Raw genomic sequence first — 19841 nt, forward strand, 5'->3', positions numbered from 1 at the left:
GTGATATGATATAACAATAAATGCAAGAGATGAGTCAAAGGCAAATACACACACGCACACACACACACACACACACACACACACACACACACACACACACACACACACACACACACACACACACACAAGTGTGCTTTATTATGATCATTCCCTTTGAAAAGATCCTGCGTGCTTCCCTTGTCATGATGGATCAGCCCCTCCATCAGACCCTCATGTCTACTAGATAGAAACGATGACTCCCCACCCCCCGCCAGCTTCTTCACAGATAATTTGCCACCATAGTTCATATTCGGATTAAAGAAACTCAATGAACCTTTCGCATAACGAATTTTATTTGGTTTCGGATTGACGAACCTTCGGAAAAACAAACCCTATATTTCATTTTTGGATCAACCAACCTTCCGAATAACGAATCTTGATTTAATATGTTCGGATTGACGAACCCCTTACCATTTCCCTTGATATCCCCTCCCCCCCCCCCCTACACACACACACAAACACGTACACACAATGAAAAGCATTCCGCGGTCCTTGTTTTGATTTAATTTGATTTGATTTGTTATTTCCGCATTCAATCAGATACAAAATTGAATACAATTTTCAAAAGAACAAAGACAAAGAATATCAAGTGCAGTGAAATAAATCGATAACAGTACACAAATAGATACACATAAGTGATTGCATTGGGCAGTATGCATTTACAGAAACATAAAATAAAATATACAGTATTTTCACTAAATAACAGAGATAATAAAATGCAGGAGACCTCCATCGTAAGCGATTTAGCTTGAAATGAATGGGGTCTCATAAAAGGACTATCCAACGACACAACTCTCTTGGAGGAAATTATAAGTGATCAGGTGGGTGCAGTGCAGTTGCAGGTGTGAGTGCGAGATGCAGTTGAAGGAAGAAAATAGAGATTGAAAAAATAACAATCATTCACCACAAGTATTTATCATCTTAACGTAATGAGTGGGGAGAATATAATTGTATCAAATACCGTTTTAGTGAAGCTTTCAAAGAATAGATACTTGAGCAAGACTGTATGTTGTCCGAGAGATTATTCCAAATGTCCGGACCCGAATGTCTGATAGATTTATGTGTCACTAATACTTTGGGATTCAAAAGATGGAAATTTCTACATATAAGAGTAGGGTACGAATGGACAAAAGTATTAACCTAAACATGTTTTTGAAATATGATGGAAGTTGATCATGAATATATTGTTTAAACATAATTACTACTACTTGAATAATATTTAAATCAGAAACCTTTAATGTCAAACCTGCCCTAGCGGCCACATGTGTGTAGCGGTCATCAGCCGTATACTACCACTAAAAACAACTCCCCCAAAAGAAATAGATATAATGTTAAAGACCCTGATAGCGGTCACTTGTCAATAACATCTCCCTTGGGTGGCCGCTATAGACAGGTTTGACTGTCTATCACGTCAGAGTATTTGCCTGCAGTTCAACAAAATTGCATTATATATTACAGCTGTTCACTTTTGGAAAGGAAGCTGTCTGCTAAAAAAGAAAAAGAAAAAAAGTGTACGACAATGTGTTTTGTTTTGATAGGTAATTAGTTTTATACGTGATGCATTTATCTCGTATCTATACATGAATCTTTTGCAAATGTTTGAACAATATCATTTCATGACATGTATACTTTGTACCATGTTTTGATTTTCGTTCATTGGAAATAAACTATGATTGAATTGAATTGAATTTCCACGCTATTTGCAAATGTCAATTAAGGTGACAGAATGCATATTATTCAGTTGCTACAATGTGTACGTCAATATTTTCAAGTGAATAAGTCGCAATGTTATCAATACGTTTCCTGACCCAAGAATGCACACAGTATACCAAAATAAAATTGCAATGATTAGCAAAAGATCTCACTGTTGAAAAGCTGTATCATTAAACATAACCTCCCATTATTTTGTAGCTATAAACTTGTTGCAAATCTTTTATGCTGCTGATGTGTCCGCTATCATGTCAGGGCATTTGGGAGGACATTTTTTTTTGGGGGGAGGGACGCCACCAAAAGATTTAAAACATTATAATTTTCTTTTTCTTGCTCTTGATGAATTCAGTGGTGGAACATCTGAAATAGTATAAGTTAAGGCAATTTCAGTATCGGCCTATTTCCATGATAATTAAATAACGAAACATGCACACCATGAGGAACTTGCTGGATAACCCAATAATGAAATTGAATGAGAAAGTTAACGCTGTGTAAAGTCAAAAGAGGGCGCTATACGTAGCTCTGCAACCAGTGCCGTAAATAGAGCTCTTATGGAGGATCCGCTGAGCCTGTAGATATAGGCCTAATGCTTAGGAGAGAACCCTCTTTGGGCATAAACATACAGGGTTATTTTAAAAAGAACTTGAAAAAAAGTAATGAGCACTGCCTGGAAGTTTGATGTAGGTGTATAAGGCGCAGTTAATGTATAACAATATTACAAAATCCAGCATTTCTTATGAAAATATTGTTCTGTTTTGTTTTTTGGATATATCTATTTATTATATAGATTTTCTTTTTCTTTTTCTTGTTTTCTTGGTTTTTTTTTTACAGATTCTTCTGGATCCTTGCAACAACAAAAAAACTCCCAAAACTAAGAATATGCACCAATCACACAAAATATCTCATTGTATCTTGTCATAACTGAAACGAAGTAAGCTGATTTTAAGCTTGGAACTCTAACATGATAAAAGTCGCATGTTTCGTTGCTGAAACATAACATTTTCCCCCTTGCTGGCAAAGACTGGTATAATACGGTCATACAGTACTCAGTGCAAAGACGGCTAGAGTGTGATCAATACTCGTAGGCTACCACACGAGGGCGCTATAACGAACGGCTCTGAGAAGAGCGATACATTGTACTGTATATTTTGTACCATTAATCTTCAGTTCCAGTGTTGTTGTAGTTCTTCTTACCATTTTGGTAAATATACTCTGTTGTTGTTGTGTGTTTGATTCACGGTTTTACTATGATGTGACATACTTTTCGGGGCCTAAGTAATACAAGCTGTGTTTCTAATTTAGGCTCCATCACTTAATATTCTTATATGCATGGCTACTACTTATTTACCATTTGTTGCAAATGTATGTTATTAGAATATGTGTGTTGATTATTTTCTTTTTGTACGTCAAAAAAATAGACAAAATGTTATTGGGTAACCATCGTAACTCAGTTATGTTTGTTTCTTGTACTTGTTGACACAAAGTGCAAATAAATTCAAATCAAATCAAATCAATCAAATCAGACCTAGGATCGGTTTTTAAAACACTGTAATTTTATTTGTAATTATGTTATTTATGAAATTATTAGTTTTGTTGTTTTTTCTCAAATTATCTTGAATGGACTTGGGTCTTTCTTATACTCACACAATATCTAATTATGTAGGCCTACAAGCCAGTGTGATCGAAATCTGGATATTTTCTTTTTTTTTATGCCAAGTGAATGTTCACTGAGCTCTGATTAGGCCCTATTGTCAATATCATCTACTACGGTCCTTTTATGCCAAATGTAAGTTTAAATCCCTAACAATGATTGGTAATGATGAACATTTTGATTCAAATGATAATTGTAGGTCCTATTGGTAATGGCAACTATAATATTAACAACGATGATAATTACAACTGCAATGACGATATTCATGCACAACAATCATATAATAAATGCGATCATAGTAATAACGATAATAGGCCTACAGCAATCATGATTCAGCACATGCTATGAGAGTACCTTGGGTACACAACAACTCACCTTGTGAGATTACATCACCTATACAATTGTGGCTTTGATAATGTGCAATGACTTAACCCATCTCGAAAAATTGTTACTTTTTCCCTCTCCTCCTTTTCCTCCTCTCTTTCAGTAGATATAAGGTATCATTCAGATGACATCCGACGTCAGAAGGAAAATCATATATCATTTAAAAAAAATCCACATCAATATCATAATTTATTTCATTATTGATCTATCTATTCGTTCTGTCATGTACTGTTGATCGATTTATATAGCACTGAGCCATGATCTGAATGAACATACGAAGTGTACTTAGTACTTCATCGTTGAAAGAATGTCCAGCATGTATTCTGTCGATGACCTTGTAAAGGGTTTCGGGGTCGAGTCAGGCTGTGTAAAGAGGTTCTGAACCTATTCATTTGGCAACCGAAGGACGAACACAGCATGCGTAGCCAGCGTCTCCCTCAGCGCGCGCATGAACGCTCGCGCGCGACTCGTAATCAGACGCCACTTTACACACCGCAAGGTTATCGCCTACACTGTGTACTGGCGAATGCATTCAATCAGCTGGCTTGAAAGGGTTATCTCATGTACCACACATGCATCAACATCGCGCATTTGTACACACACCATGACACACACACCCACTGCACATACCGGCTCGCTGTACGGACGAACGCACGTACGCTTCTCTTTCACTAAACCATACCACCACAACATACTACAGTCACTGTGACCGTCACTGCATGCACTGGGTGTGTGTACTATTGTAACGAGTACAAAATACGTACTGTGTACATATTGCAACCTGCGGCTTGCAACTGGGGAATGTCAGCGTTAAATGCCGATCGCCGATCTATGGTTACTTGACGTCTGAAAAACACGGATTCATCATGCCAAATCCATCGGTTCGGCGTGAAGGGCCAATGAAGCTGCGGCTTACAGGTAATAGTAACTATCTGATGGGAGAGTGTTTGTTTTCTTCTCATTTCTGTATGAGAATAAGCCGTTTATAATGCTTTGCTAAATACCTCGTTGTGAATTGTGGCACCATTCTTGTATTGCTAGATACAGCGCACTGCGCTGGGTACAACATTCACCAACGCTTCGTCGCGTCGTGCGGCGGCGGTGCAGCAGTGCAGTGCAGTGTAGTGCAAAAGCACAGAGGAATTTTGCTGTTGTTTTGTGTAGTACCAAGGGAGGAGGTTGTGGACTCCTGTCTGGTATAACTAATCTGTAACTTTGGAGTGCTGCATGATGTGCGGTATTCTCAAATCCCGAAATTGTGTCTTGGTAAGAGATTGAGTTACTGTAATGAGGAAACATCATTATGACACTACGACAGTAGGGTTGGGTTTTTTTTATAGGGGCCATGCCCCATGTACAAAACTGTCTGTAAAATTTAGTAGTGTAACAATTAGATTATACATTTTAACAGTCATTACTGACATTATTAGTAAAATAGTGTCAGTGACAATGACACTTTAACGTTAGGAAGTCGTTAACCCCGGCGCGGGGCGCTGTAACCAGTAACACTAACAGCGCCCCGACGACTTGTACATGCAATTTACTACTATTTAGTGAAGTAATCAAGTGGCAGTGCACTGCAATGCTTGCAATTCAGCAAACAACTCATCATTCAAAACGACACTTGGATTCGCAACGAAAAGTCACATGTTGTAATGCCATATTGTTGAATATTATAGGCAACTGTGTATCCCTCAATTACCTCCGAAAACAAGATTAGTCGTCATCATCTTTGAGACCATCTCCGCGAGATGCGAATCGCCATTGTGAACAGATCACGTAAATAAAATGATCTGCGCATGCGCGAATGAATATTCATTTCAGTTCTCAGCTAGCCGTCCTGTTTTTTTTTCCACACGCATACATTGTGTATTATAATATGTGCTACGTTTTATCCATACCCGATCGACAGCAAGGCCGTTAGCGCATGCGCTGTGTAAGTTGTACGGTACTTACAGTATGTACGATACGAAGTGCGGAGGGACTAAAACCTCAGATAAAATCTTTCACTGAGCTCTTAAAACAGATCATATTGTAAATTGTTTTCAGCGGCTCTGATTGTAAGTATCTTATCTAACAGTATGGCTGCGAATTTCAGTGTAAAACCCTGTATCTTGGTCTCTGGTCACCAAAATGCTAAGCCATATCACGCGGTTCTTCGATAGCCACACTAAGCCCATAGGGCTGCCATGCCACCCCAACTCGGTACAGGTTGGGGTCGCTGGTGCGGTTAGGAAGTCGTTAGACTAGACGTCTATAGTATTGATATTTTACTAGGTTACAGAAATGTAACATATTGTAAGTGTAACAATAACCTGACATGTTTCAGCTTCTCAACGATACAATTGCAAACCAGATTTGGCAATCAATAATGAAATTACCGTATTGCCGTTACAGTTCTAATATTTTCAGATGCGTACAGAAATCGCGCAATTAGGGACCTACCAATACGCTAGACCCTATATATGGCGTCATGCAGCCTGAGAAATTGAAGGGCGCCCTCTCCCTGAGGGCAAGGGATGCGTTGCTAGTGCTGCAAAGTACATATATTTCTACAGGGTTGGCGTTCATGTGACATCAGTTAACTCTAAATTCAATTTGATGAGTGGCATGGCGACCACACTCCCAAGTTTCTTTGAACTGCTCAAGAGAACATAGCAATTTCCCTTCCAAAGACTTTGCAGAAAAACGCTGATTTCGTCTGACATTCCACAATTAATGAACCTTCTATGCCATTCGACAATATTTCACAATCGTATTGAAGCTGGCATTAAGAGCAGAGGATTCCACAAATTGCACATGCCTATATCATAATGTACTACTCGTGTACGATCCTGATACAGTGGGCTGCCCTTACACAAGTGTATGTGGCCCGGCACAACGCAGTGGCTGGGGAGTAAGCGACTTGGAAATAGTAGTATGCGATCTTCAAACATCTTTTTTGATGCCCATAGTTCACTCACAATGACATTGTTGAGAAGCTGAAACATGTGATAATAGATGTCTGTAGTGCTCACAAAAATATCAGTAAGTGTCATTTTAAGGTCATAATCAAATGAATAAGATTGTGTGGTAGCATGCACAGTACACGTTTGCATGCTTTGCGGTATGAAATTTTTGCGAATCAGAGTTGACGGCCTTTTCCTCAGGATGAAATTTTCACGAATTTGCCACTGGCATTCAATGCATTTACATGTATAGTGTAGACAAGAACTTTTGAGTGCATTTTACTTTTGTGAATCTTGGCTCTCATGAAATTCACAAAATTGAAAATGCACACAGAAACTTTCTTGTTTTACAGTATGCCATGGTTTATGACCCTGTACATCGAGGCATGTCAGCATTCACACATTAAAATCAGGAATGTTAAGAGCATGTACCTACTTGTACTACACACATGGACTGAAAATGAAGGTCTTTCTTTGCTCCCATCATCACCACCTCCACCTGATTACACGTACGTGCATCTTAATGATATGTTCAGATGTTTGGACAATGATGATTGCGTAATCGTGCATCGTCACTGACAAAAGAACCGTTTCTATAAATTTTGCCTTATTTGGCTGAGGTGCCTTTCATACTCAACTGCCTTTGAATAAACAATAATGATGGGGAGTAACACAATGGGAAACAAAATAAATTTTCTTTTACAAAATTGATGATTACTGAAGTGGACACTTTTGAACATGCATGAAACCTTGCTTAATGGTGAAACATACATGTTGTCTACCATTACTGTCCATGTGTACTCTAAAATATTAATATCTGAAAATGGGGAAAATTAGATTACAAATCACAATTAACCTGCCAAAATATTTGTTTTCTCATGTAAAGTACATTACATGTGTACGTGCATATCGCAAATGAAAATGCTCGAGTGGTGATTTCCACACATACTCAACAACTGCACATGTATTTTTCGTGATTTACATGTAATGGAGTTAATATCTCCTGCACATGTACTGTAGTTTTTGATTTCTCAAAGCATCATCTTGTTTTTACCCAAGCTGCCCGTCTGCAGTGACGATGAGATCAAAGCAGAAAAGCATGTTTGAAATGTTTTTGTTCATTTGACTGAAACAGTTGCATAAATTCATTAATAGTGATGAATGTTTTTGTGTATAGTAGGCCCATGAGAAGAATAATCAGAGAGATTCTTCACAATATTCTTCAGCATGCATTGCAAAAGACCCTAGTAATTCCCAAATCAGGGAGACTTTTGTATTCCACTTTTGCCGAGGCATTGGAAGAAAATAGTGAAGTTTTCAGGGAGCCTCTTGGAAAATCAGACAGAGCTCTGTACATTCTTGCCTGTGTATGACGAGGTATAACGTGTGTTTCACAATTTTGAATGCCAGCATTTTGTATGATTTTACCAGCATTAATATTTAGCGTGCACTCGATGTGAGGTCAAATAGTCGTGAAGGGTGCTTCCAACCGAGAGCTTTGTTTCCACTGTTGTACACCACTCATGAACATTTTGCATCTTGGATATCACAACTATTTTCATCTCAAAAATGCCTTGGAACGACTCCACTGAAGGACAACATTTGAACACTCTTTTGCCGGGGTTGATGCCATATTAACATAATACATCACTTGATGGATCGTTGTAAGGTAAAATGTAGAGCAATGTAGTTCAGGGTATCTTTGGACCCTGCTTGTACCCACTCGCTTGATAAAATAGCTACACATATTATGTACATGTACATTGTAGTCTATACCTACTGTGACAGATTATGCAGTACTTATTGATGATTACTTTATTATTTAAAAGCAATGAGCTTTGAATGTGCACTTGTATGCATATCATTAGAACACTCAAGCAGTTAATAAGTTGAGCAAGAATTTACTGTATGAAATACTCAGTAATATTCTCAAATACCGTTTTTTTTTTAACTTCTTCGTCTTTATCTAAAGTTACGGCAATCAAAGTCATGCTAATTTGTCAATGGCATGTGTTTCTATCAAAAGTAAAGCCAAATATGTATGAACAAAGGTTTTTCCCATGCCCTTTTTAACCTTACTCAGGTTCACCTTCCCTTTTTTTTTTTTTTTGTAAACAGAAGCAGGCAATTGCTTACAACGCATAGATTCCTAATTAATATTTCTTCTGATACTTGTATGTCTATACTGTGTGTTGCAACTTCTTTCCTCCAGAAATGCTTCTTGAAATGGATGCCATTTTTTCTTTTGTTTAAAGTGGAGAAAAATGTAAAAAAAATATGGTTGCCTCAAAAAAATGTTGGTTTATTTTTGTAAAGCAGGAAAAGATCACACAACAAATTGTATATCTTAGACTCCCACATCAACTTTTTCCATTGTTGGGCCCATTCAAAAAAAAAAAAAAAGGAAAAAAAAAAAAAGAAAGAAAGAAAGAAAAAAGCTAGCAGCCATCCTGAAAAAAAGTTGAGCGTGTTGTTTTAGAAAATGTGTTAGCCGGCCATTTTTGACAAAATCTTACGAAACTGTCTCATATTGTCAAGATGTACTATACTATAGGCATATTGGAAGAATAATGAAAATAATGTGATGTACTGAGGCATACCAGTTGCCATGGCCACATACACCTGCTATAGTTTCATCATAACTCAACAGACATATTTTGGAAGTGGTGCCTTTTGGAAGATAATGATAACAGTGAGACAGATTTTGGCCTCATGATAATGCAGAAATGATGTTGGGGAAGCTTGAATACGGAAGTGATGGTCCCCTTACTACAATGAGTATGACACAGCTTGGGCCTCCACTTGCAAGAGTCTAAATCATTTTGCAAGATCCAGAGCTGCCAGCTGACTGTGGTTGCTCCTATTGCATTGCTTGTAATGCGACCTAACACGTAGGCATCCTAGTAATTGATTTACCACTGTGTATCACTTGCTCCGGCAATATTTCTGCCCCTGATCAAGGGACATGCTAAACTTCTGCATTCAGAGCACCTACATTGACTTGTGGCAAAGCATGCAGTGCAAATCAATTTTACAAGTCTACATTAGATGAAAGGGTTCATGTTTAGGTACATGTCCGTACATGCAAAGAGATTGATAGTATTAAATTGCTTCAGAACATAAAGACCCTATTTGGCCTCTAAAGAGCGTGAGTGTTAATTGTCCAGGATTATCTGTTTTATCTGGACAGTTCTGAATGCCATCCTTATATGATGTGTGCTTGAAAGCAGCTGACAGCATTGAGCGGAGCTCCACAAAATAAGAAGCTTTTCTTCTCTAATGCCCATCTCTTTCCAAACTTGCATCTTTTGTTCTCCTTTGCACTTTTTAGCTCGGGTCCACTCCATTCTTCTCCCATCTTTGCTCTTGATAGTGTACATGCCTGGACCATCCTGGCTCTCTCACAGCTTTGGCTGTGGACTGACTATTAGAGCGTGACCAGCAGATGGCTGCTTGCTTGCTTGTAGCTTCTGCCCGTCCAGTTGTACAGTGCATTGTGCTGTAGCATTGGATTTTGCTGCTTAGGATTATTGGACTGCGGAGAGATACATAGAATAGGAAAATCATGTTGATGTCTGTATGAGATGTGAGAACTAAATACGTAACTTTTGAGGGGTGATCACACATCGGCGGTTTAGATGGCGGTTCCGCCGTGAACCGTGTCCCGACGATGGCGATGTGACTACGTTCTCAACACGTTTTGAACACGTTGCTAACGCAAATTGGCGCGGTAGTAACACGGATCTCCCAAAAGGTGGAGGAGTCCATACCAAGCCCCTGTAGTTACAAATTGTAGATGCAATCAGAGCCCTTTCACTCGTTTTCAATGGGTTACAAGGAGTGTATTGCTTTGTTAGATAGTTTTGTTAGCTTTGTTAGATAAACACAATTTAAAAGAAATCATGAAACGTTATAACCCCCTGTGTATACAGATTGACATAAGTGATGCAATAAGCAATTGTCTTCAAGTTTCAACATGCTTTTTTCCCTCTCTTTTAACTTTTAAAATATCTGTATTCACTGTCATTAAACAGACGTACATGTCAAAGCAGAATCCAACATACTGTAAAATTGAAATTTTCGTGCATTTCGCGCAACCAGAAACCAGCACGAAAATAAAAGCACGCAAATATTTTTGCTTGCCGTATGTTCGTGTACTTGGTGTCTTGATTCCGTGGAATTAAAAATGCGAAACTCTTCTCACCCGGCAAAGCGCGAAAAATTAGTCACACGAAAATATCCACTTTTACAGTAGTTAAGAAAGTTTCCTGTTCATTTGGAGGTTTATATATCAAGTGATGTACAAGTACTTGCTTGTTTCAACATCTCTTTTTTTCTCTTTCTTCATTAAGTTTTCATAAATCTCTAACAACAGTCAATAAAAAGACATACATATCAAAGAAGAATGTACAGCATATCTACATAATTTCCTGTTTGTTTCCAGGTTCACGTAACATGATTATGGTGTAATTTATTTTCAAGTTTCAACATCGCTTTTCCCTCTACTCTCTTAACCCTAATCAGGCTGGGCTTTTTTGGCTATGCTATGTATATCTGGGGGGGGGGGTTCCTGTTGCTGTTTGCTGTTTTCCCCCATTTTTTATTGCTCCGCCACGAAGTGTCGCTGGAGGCATTATTCTCTTTTAAGTTCAACATTTGTTTTTGCATGAAAAGTTATGGCTGTGTTAATACGGTATTATTACGGATCTTGCGGTGCAAACACGGAGGATGCCGTTCTTTACACGGTGAATGGCATCTTGAACACGGTCCATTTCAAACCGCCAAGACTGCCATGAAAAATTAAACATGTTTAATTTTTCTGGCTGTTCCCCGCAGTTCTCGGGGTTAATGGCGGATGACCAGGGTTTGTGTACGGTGTGAACACGGTCTTTGGCGGAGCACGGCGAATTGCCGAACTGCCATGAACCGCCACCTAATCGGCGATGTGTGATCGCCCCTTTAGAAATTTGAAAGCTTTTCCTACTGTACCAAACTCCTTGGCATGGTATCAGAACAAATGCAGACAAAGTAAGAAATGTCTGGCAAAGAGGAGATGCCCACATCTTTTAAAATGTGCTGGAGCATAAACCCCTTTCATGGTGCAGAGCATTACAGGTGCAGGAGAAAGCTTTTTGATGAAAAAGCACATACATTGTGTATTAGTAGGCATGATAATGCTAATGGTTACAAACGTACTGTTCTAGTCATATAATATCAAATTGAAATTTGTTGATATCTGCTTTGCAGATTTTTAGAATGAGATGTTATTGATTTCTCTATTTTTTGGTATTTAAAAAGCACTACTTGTAATAGGAATTTCATAAAAGTACACTTTATAGTACAGGATGTATTGCAGTGCATACATTGTACATGGGTGTATTTCATGAAAATTTCAGTATCAACCACATGTCAGTAAGGTTACCCCAGTTCACATATATTGTTGAGTTGAACTCCTTTGCCTATTCCAAAAAAGTACACCTTTTTCCTCTTTCGGCAAGATCATTTCCAAATGGATACCGTCGAATCCGTGTGCCAAGTTGAAAGTTACTACCAGACCTAAGTGCTTTTGTCATCATATTTGCATCGGGAGCCAGAATCCAGGCTGGCGGATAATCTCCCGTCGCCCATCGCTTTGATTCGTCTGCCCAATTTAGTCAATATCACTCCATTGTCATAGCAATTAGACTCATCTGCAGACCAGCCTCAGCGGCACCTCGTCAAATGACTCCTGTCATTGGCTGCAATTCTGTTTGATCTTTTGATACACGGAGCAGCCTTCTACTCCTCAGCAAATCTTCCAGTCGAGAGAAATAATGAATCATAACAAAGAATCTTGTCTTGCCGATGATGTATCCCCCCCCCCCCCACTCCTTCATCCCATTTCCCTCCAAAAAAGAAGAAAGGGTTATTTATTCTTGATTGCTCATATTTTTTCATTACTGTCTATTTGGGAGAGATGCGCGCATGTACAGTCTTGTGTAGTATGACAAAAACAAGACCAAGTTGAGATTGGGGAAAGTATAAAAATTCACTGGCGGCAAACTGATACCAATGTAAAGATCTTTCCATAGAATGATATACAATTGTTGTATAGTTGGCAGCATAAATCAGTAGAAATGATGAAGTTTTTAATGTTGAATGAGGAGAAGAGGTTTGAAGTGATGTTCTGGTTCTGTTCTCTCCTCTGTACATTGTAGTCAGTTGCACGGTAAGAGGAAGTTTTTGTGATATGTACACGTACAGTGTATTATCAATCTCTCCAAGTCTTAATTGTATGCTGCTGAAAAAACTGGGCTCATCGAGGTACCAAATTGGCTCATTCTAATCTTGCTAATTAATTGCTAATTTTTATGTCAGTGTAATATGGATACACTTTAACAGTTGTATGAAAGAAGGCATCTTTAAAGGGATAGTATAGTTTGTTTGAGACCTGGCTTCAGGTTTCTAACTGTTTTAGATGAGATAATAAAAAACCTACTAATCAAATATGAAAGAGCATGTAATTTTTGCACATTTTGCACAACCAGAAACTAGCGCAAAAATAAAAGCACATGAATATTTTTGCTTGCAATATGTTTCAGTAGTTGATGTCTTGATTCCGCGGAATTAAAAACACATGAAACTCTTTTTACCCGGTTGAGCACGCGGAAATATCCACTTTTACAGTAAGGTCAAAAACTTCGTAACACTGAATACAATTGGCATTGGGATCATTATCGCAGTCTGCTAAAATTTTGACCCCCATGATGGCAGCACATAAATGTACATCCTGATGAATACGAGATGGCGCAATACAGCCCAGTACCCTGTGGTATAACGGTACCCCGGGTACCACTTGGTGCACCACTTGTACCACAACAAACCAGTAGGAAAGTATCTGTAGATGTTTTGTAAAGATTTTTTTGTTACTGCCTATAATCTGTACTTCTCATAAAACTATCTGTTATTATGTACAGACATTTTATTCTCGAAGTCTCTTATGAAAGAGAAGGGAACCTTAGGATTATCATGGTGGCATCTAAAACCCTTTGAAGGCATTTGGACACCATACATGTAGAAAGAGAAGGTTTTGCACTGACATCACAAACTATGTTCTGTATGAAGAAAGAACTTCAGGTAATGTTTTAGATATTTCACTTTCGACTAAAAAAAAAAAAAATCATTATACAGATCATATATACAATCGTGTTTATTTTCAAAAATCTGCACAGCTGCCATAAAATCATTATTTCACTTTGATTTAAAGATTAGTGTGGAATTGGATGACATGCATCATTCTTTAATACATTCAATTTATCTTTTCTGTTGTATTGATTCTTAAGACCTTCAGTCTAATCATATGCAAAGCGCATGGCAAAGCATTCACCCCCAAGCTTTTACACTATTTCTGTACACAAATCGTTGTATGCAACCACCGTGAAGTATTACAGTCACGGATAAGTCACATGGTTTGGGTTTGTGCCCAGTGTATCATAGAATGTGCCTTTTTACAGCCTTCTGTTGTTACTGAATGTGAGGCCTCCCCACTGTCCTCTATGCAGCTGTTGGATATCAGGGTCCACCACTGGGAGCACTTTTAGGCCTACACAAAACCCAGGCCTACACTGCATATAAAATGTGCAGATGAGGCTGTGTGCAGTTTTCACAACTGCGAAGTAGTTTACAGTTGTGCAATGTATATGTTTGTACTTCTTGTGGAGTTTGTGTGCACTGGCTGGTAGCAGCCAAAGATGTTGTCAGGGCAGCACACTAACCCATTTTTTTTTTACTGGTCCTACCTGTCCGTTGGACCAGTAGGTACCCAATTTTTCATTTTTTTACTTGTCCACCTCTGAAAAAGTTATTTGTCCAACAGTGATTTTTACTGGTCTGTGACTGTCGGACTAGTGCCAGTGTGCAGCATTGTTGTGTGTGTGCGGTATTTTGGCCAAGATGGAATTTCATGTACGGTCAGTTGGGGAGCTTGATTAAGTGGATATCAAGTGTACATTTGTATACTGTATATCACTAGCTTGGGATTTGATTATTTAATGTACAGAATCAGTGTGTGTATCCACTTGCTCTGAACTATCACTTAGAGAATTACAGCTGATAGCCCATTGAAAAGTTCACAAATGAATTTTAAGTCCTATATTGCATCTTTGCCAATCATTTTTTATGCCAGAATCCACCCATTTCCTTCTCTCTTTTTTTAATAGAAAAAAATGATTGAAAATTGCTAAACTTTATGAAATCCTGTACAGCCAGTCAAGATCTATAACACTTCCAGAAGGCTGTGAATAAGCCAGTTCGGAGATAGCTCATGTGCACACGGGTACAAATGACCTTTCATTTTTCTCAGTTGGTTAGGCACTTCACTCATTTCAAAGCAACATAATGCAGCAGCTTGCCCAACATAGCAATTTATGGAACTCGTATTCTCACAAAGAATGAACCTGTGTAGATGAAGTGACCGGAATGTTTCGTCAATCAACACTTTGGGAAGCATCTATTTCATTGTGCTGTTTTGAATATATTAACAAACTTTTTCTGTTAACATTGCCAAATACTAGGCTTGCTGTCAGGTGGATATACTGGCAGGCACCATTTATAAGGATTCCATGAATAATCACAGCATTACAGACGGTTATCTCGGTGAAATTAAAAACCAACCTGTCTCTCGGTACAAATGACCTTTTTCTGCTCATGCTCAAACTGGAACCCCGAACTGGCTTATTGGTTGACCCCAAACACTTGCAGGAGTCACCTGGCATTGATTGTGGAAGGGGATCTAGCTGGCTGGGTGGCTGCCAGCTGTGTGCATTCTAGCTTGAATGTGATCTCAGAACTCAGCAGTTGCAGGCAAGGCAGCAGTTGCTACTGCCGTTAGTGAACTGTGCAAAGAACACAATTTCATTGTTCTCTGCATTCTTAAAGGCTGTTGTACTCCACTGTGGAACTTGCCCTCTGACAGAGAATAGAGCCGGGCTTGTTTTGTTTTGTTTTGTTTTCTCAGAGATCATACTTGTAGTGAGACTTGTCTTTCCTTCACTAATTGTTATGCACAATGTCGAACTTTATGCCTTACGGCTAGCCTGACTGATCTATGTGATGTAGGCCAATAGCCAAAGTACAGTAGTCAATGTTTTTGTTTGTAACTTTATTTATTTAACAAAACAAATGGTGACTGTTTTACACTATTGCATCATGGTTACATGACCAAGGTGACTCTTTTGAAATGCCTGTTGGATCTTTGCTCATATGAGGTTATGATCATAATTTGTCAAACATTTCAGTGATTCTGCTTAAATATTTACTGGTCAGCTACATCTGCACAACACTGTCAACAGCATTCAGGATATCTCTGCAGAGAACATTCTCTTTTTAGGTCACAAATAGATACATTGAATACAATAGTAAGCTGGTTTAATGGTTCTTATCTGTTTCATGTGAGTGTGATGTTAGGCATCATGTTCATGTAGGGCAGCATGTCAGTTCAATATGGCCTCTTTTAAGATCATTAGATAGTAAATTTTTGCTTTGATAGTATGTCTGATTCTTACCATTTTTACCAGCCTGTGTGTGTATGCATGTTTCTATGATACATGTATGTTCTTAAACTAGTCAATAACCATATTTAACAATGTCTAATAAATGGGACAACCTCCCCTTTAAACATGGTAGACAGCCTGCCATGACAGGCATACATATCAATGTGGTTTGTGGTGTGCAGCAACCAACAGAGGCTGTAAGGAGAAGAGACAGCAGACTCCTGAAACTTGAAAATGAAATGAGGAGAAGGGGTCATGGCAGGTCAAGGATGTTACCTTGAACTCCAGATGACCCCTGTATGTGTGCAGTGGTTGTGTGCCAGGCGGAGGCTCTATTGGCACAGGTGTCCATGTAAAGGATATCCTGGATAGATAGAGGAGAGGGGTTACTTGCACTTACATTGTTTACAAGTGAAAGTGTATCATCCCTTCCCTGTAGATTGTAAACATGACATGGAGGCCCTATTGGTTTTAAAGTTTGCCTTCACTTAGCCTTCACTTCACACAGTACAATAATTAGACCTACGTGTATTGTGATACAGAGACCATAGATAGAGTGTTGATGGAGTAACAGAATACTAGCACATGTTTTCTGAAGATGGGAATGTAGTATGGTAACAGCAGGTTTAGAGGGTGGAATGTTGCAGTGTTTTGCAAACTATTGTGCATTGTCAATATACTTTGCTGGGCCTAGCTGTGTGTTTTCCATCATGAGACATTGAACTCGGCCATGGTTGTTTAAAATTCAGACGAACTTTTCAACCTGTGCTTGTACATACTTGTACTTGTACTGCAGTCAGTGTTTGCAAGCATTTACACAGTGTTGATGAGGAAAAATAATATGCCTTGGTCTCCTGCTCATTCTCTTTCAATATCACTCTTTCTTTACCATATAATCACTTAGACATGAAGGATTGTATCATGCATACATGCATGATACAAGTATAATCAACATTAAAGTGGGTGTTTGACTGAACTACATTGTGATGCCAATGTTGTATGATTGGTTAGGTAGAAGTGAAAAGAGGTTGATATCCCTGTGGATACTTTGCAGCAACTTTCATAACAGTATGTTCTTTTTTCTGTCTCTCTGTTCCTTTATAAGTCACGTTGTATGCAAAGATATGAACTATGAATTTGTTGGTATTTGGCATAATGATTTATTTTTAATGCAATGTCATCTCCTCTTTTCCTTTTCATTTTGCAGTCCTGTGTGCTAAGAACATCTGCAAGAAGGATTTCTTTCGTAAGTATGAATCTCTATTACTGCTGGTGTGCGAGTTATTACAACCTGTATCCATACATTGCCTGCATATTCATGCAAAGAAAACACCAATTAGAAAAGAGGTTGCTATAGGCTGGTGTGTTTTAACTATTGAAGGTATGTGTGGTGCTGTACAGATGGAGTAGTAGGTGTGTTTGTATGGGCTTCGTAATGCCAGACCAGCTCGGGATGCTTGACAAGTGCACCAAAGTCGGGATATTTGTTTGACTCTGCTATCATGTACCACTGCTCTTTGCTGAGCAAATAGCACCTGTCTGGGGTAAACTGACTCCTGCGTTGCTAGAGATATTTCCTTGGGTGGTAGAATAATGCTAGCAGCTACAATAGCTGGTGAAAGAAGAGTAAATATTGGGCAGACCCAGAGTTATGGGTAACTGCTTTAGTCCTTCAGAGTCTGTATGTGTGTTCTCCTACCTATCCTTTGCTTGAACTTGTGTGCAAATGTTTCTTATTCATGCTTGTTATGGCAAAAATGTGATAATGGAATAATGCATTTAGCTGTTCATATAAACTTTACCTCAGACTATGTAGACCAAAATGTCATTTGCAAAGTCTTGTGTGCTGAGAAAGATCGAAATGTGTCAAAACATGCAGTATGCATGGTCTCAACCTTCATTAATTTACCAAGAACCCTCATGAACAAAATATGTTGGGTCTTTAATAGAAAGAGGTACTAGTATATTGTAACATGACTTTGATGTTTCCTGTTCCAGTGCATTCAAGAAATATATTCTGTCCTAAAGTTATTTTGCCTTTGAGAAAGTACAAAGGTCCCATTCATTTTAATGTGAATGTACAGGGTAAATTCAGAAAAGATTTACTGTGCATGTATGACCTACAGTGTATGATTGTGCCAATACTTCTATTTGCCTATTTTTTTTTTAAGGAAGTGCATTAACCCGTTGAGGAAGGTTTGATTTTGCTACAACACGCATTTCCCATAGACACCTGCCCGAGTATACTCGGGACTTGTCCTTAACGGGTTAAAATACAAGCACACTTGTAGTCGGGCTTGATGGTTGGCAAGACATATTGTTCACTAAACCTACATTGTTTGGATGTCTGACTCGTTATCTTGGCTAATTGTTCTCCCGAAGGTACATAAACATGTTGAATGGTATTTCCAGTGAAAATGTTATTCCTAAACTTGCGCAGTACAGTGGATATGTACTGGTTTACAGGATGTTGAGAGGTCCGGGTCATTGCTTGCTCTGGATGCGCAGTGCAAGATGGCGATTCCAGGAAGAGACCCATGGGTTTTTCCCCCTTGAATTCCAGAGTCAGCAAGCTCACTGGTAACAAGAATAGGCAGGGCTGTGTTGGGGGGGGGGGGGGGGGGGGTAGATTGCCAGTGATTAATGTTTCAATACCTATGGTGTGAAATGATATGCAAAGACTTTATGAGTGCAAACAGATACAGTATCTTAAAGGTCCCGTTTACCTTTGGGAGCAGTAATTTATAAAATGTTAAAGATATCACTTTTGATGCATATTTGTGTAGGTCATTTGTATCACAAAACATCCTACCATATACAATTTTTGCAATAAAGCCTAAAACATAAGGAGATATCACTATTTTTCTCATTACACCATAACTGTAGATGGTTTAGAGTGGAAACATTTTTATTATAACTATTGTTCACATTTTGTATATTTAACAATATTTAACATTGATTATACTGGTTCAAATTTTTACAGTGGTTGTTTCTATCCCTAAGTCATATTTTAGAACTATTTTGAGGCACTAATGCTGGGTTTTTGTTTCATCTGCAAATGGAAAATTATGCCTTTAATTTATGATTTGCAAGCTTGGAACTCAGACCCCTTTAATAGGAATGTAATGTCTTGTCCTCATTACCATAGTGTTTCCATGATGTATGTCAAGCAATGACTGTAGAAAGATGATTACTGTGGTCAGATGGGTACTGCGCGTAGGCCATCTCATCCTAGCTTGTATGACTGATAAAAGAAAAATTATCGATCTACTGTGATGTGTGCAAGGTCAGCATCATCTTGTGATATTTGTTTGATGTCACAAAGATGATTGTAGCTTTCCGAATTGGAAGAGCCGTGTGGAAAGTAGAACAATTTTTAAAACTCTCTTCAGGAAGCAGTGTCCATTGCATCACTGCCCATGATTTCCTGGACCTTCCTGTCATTGAAATGATCCTCAAGGAGGTAATAATGTCTCCCCTGATCAGGATCCAGAGCTTGCCAAGCAGTGATGCAGGAGTCCTGCAGGACTGAGAGAGGGTCCAGGAGAGGGTAATGCTCCCCCTAGATGGATAGGAACC

The 19841-nt window shown here is 38.7% G+C and overlaps 1 protein-coding gene across 1 annotated transcript in view; it reads left to right on the forward strand.

Annotated features, from left to right (window-relative positions):
• Nucleotides 1-4398: 4398 nt before the first annotated feature.
• The window catches only part of LOC139743246 (E3 ubiquitin-protein ligase SMURF2-like), a 73789-nt gene continuing 58346 nt past the window's right edge, over nt 4399-19841 (forward strand). Inside the window, 2 exon segments of the mRNA XM_071653743.1 lie at nt 4399-4702; nt 17470-17508. Of these exon segments, the coding sequence (XP_071509844.1) occupies nt 4651-4702; nt 17470-17508 (91 nt within the window). The 5' untranslated portion in view covers nt 4399-4650.

Source organism: Diadema antillarum, unplaced genomic scaffold (assembly GCF_040938485.1).
Source record: "Diadema antillarum isolate AM-2024a unplaced genomic scaffold, OU_Dant_1.0 seq00001060_RagTag, whole genome shotgun sequence".
NCBI lineage: Eukaryota > Metazoa > Echinodermata > Echinoidea > Diadematoida > Diadematidae > Diadema > Diadema antillarum.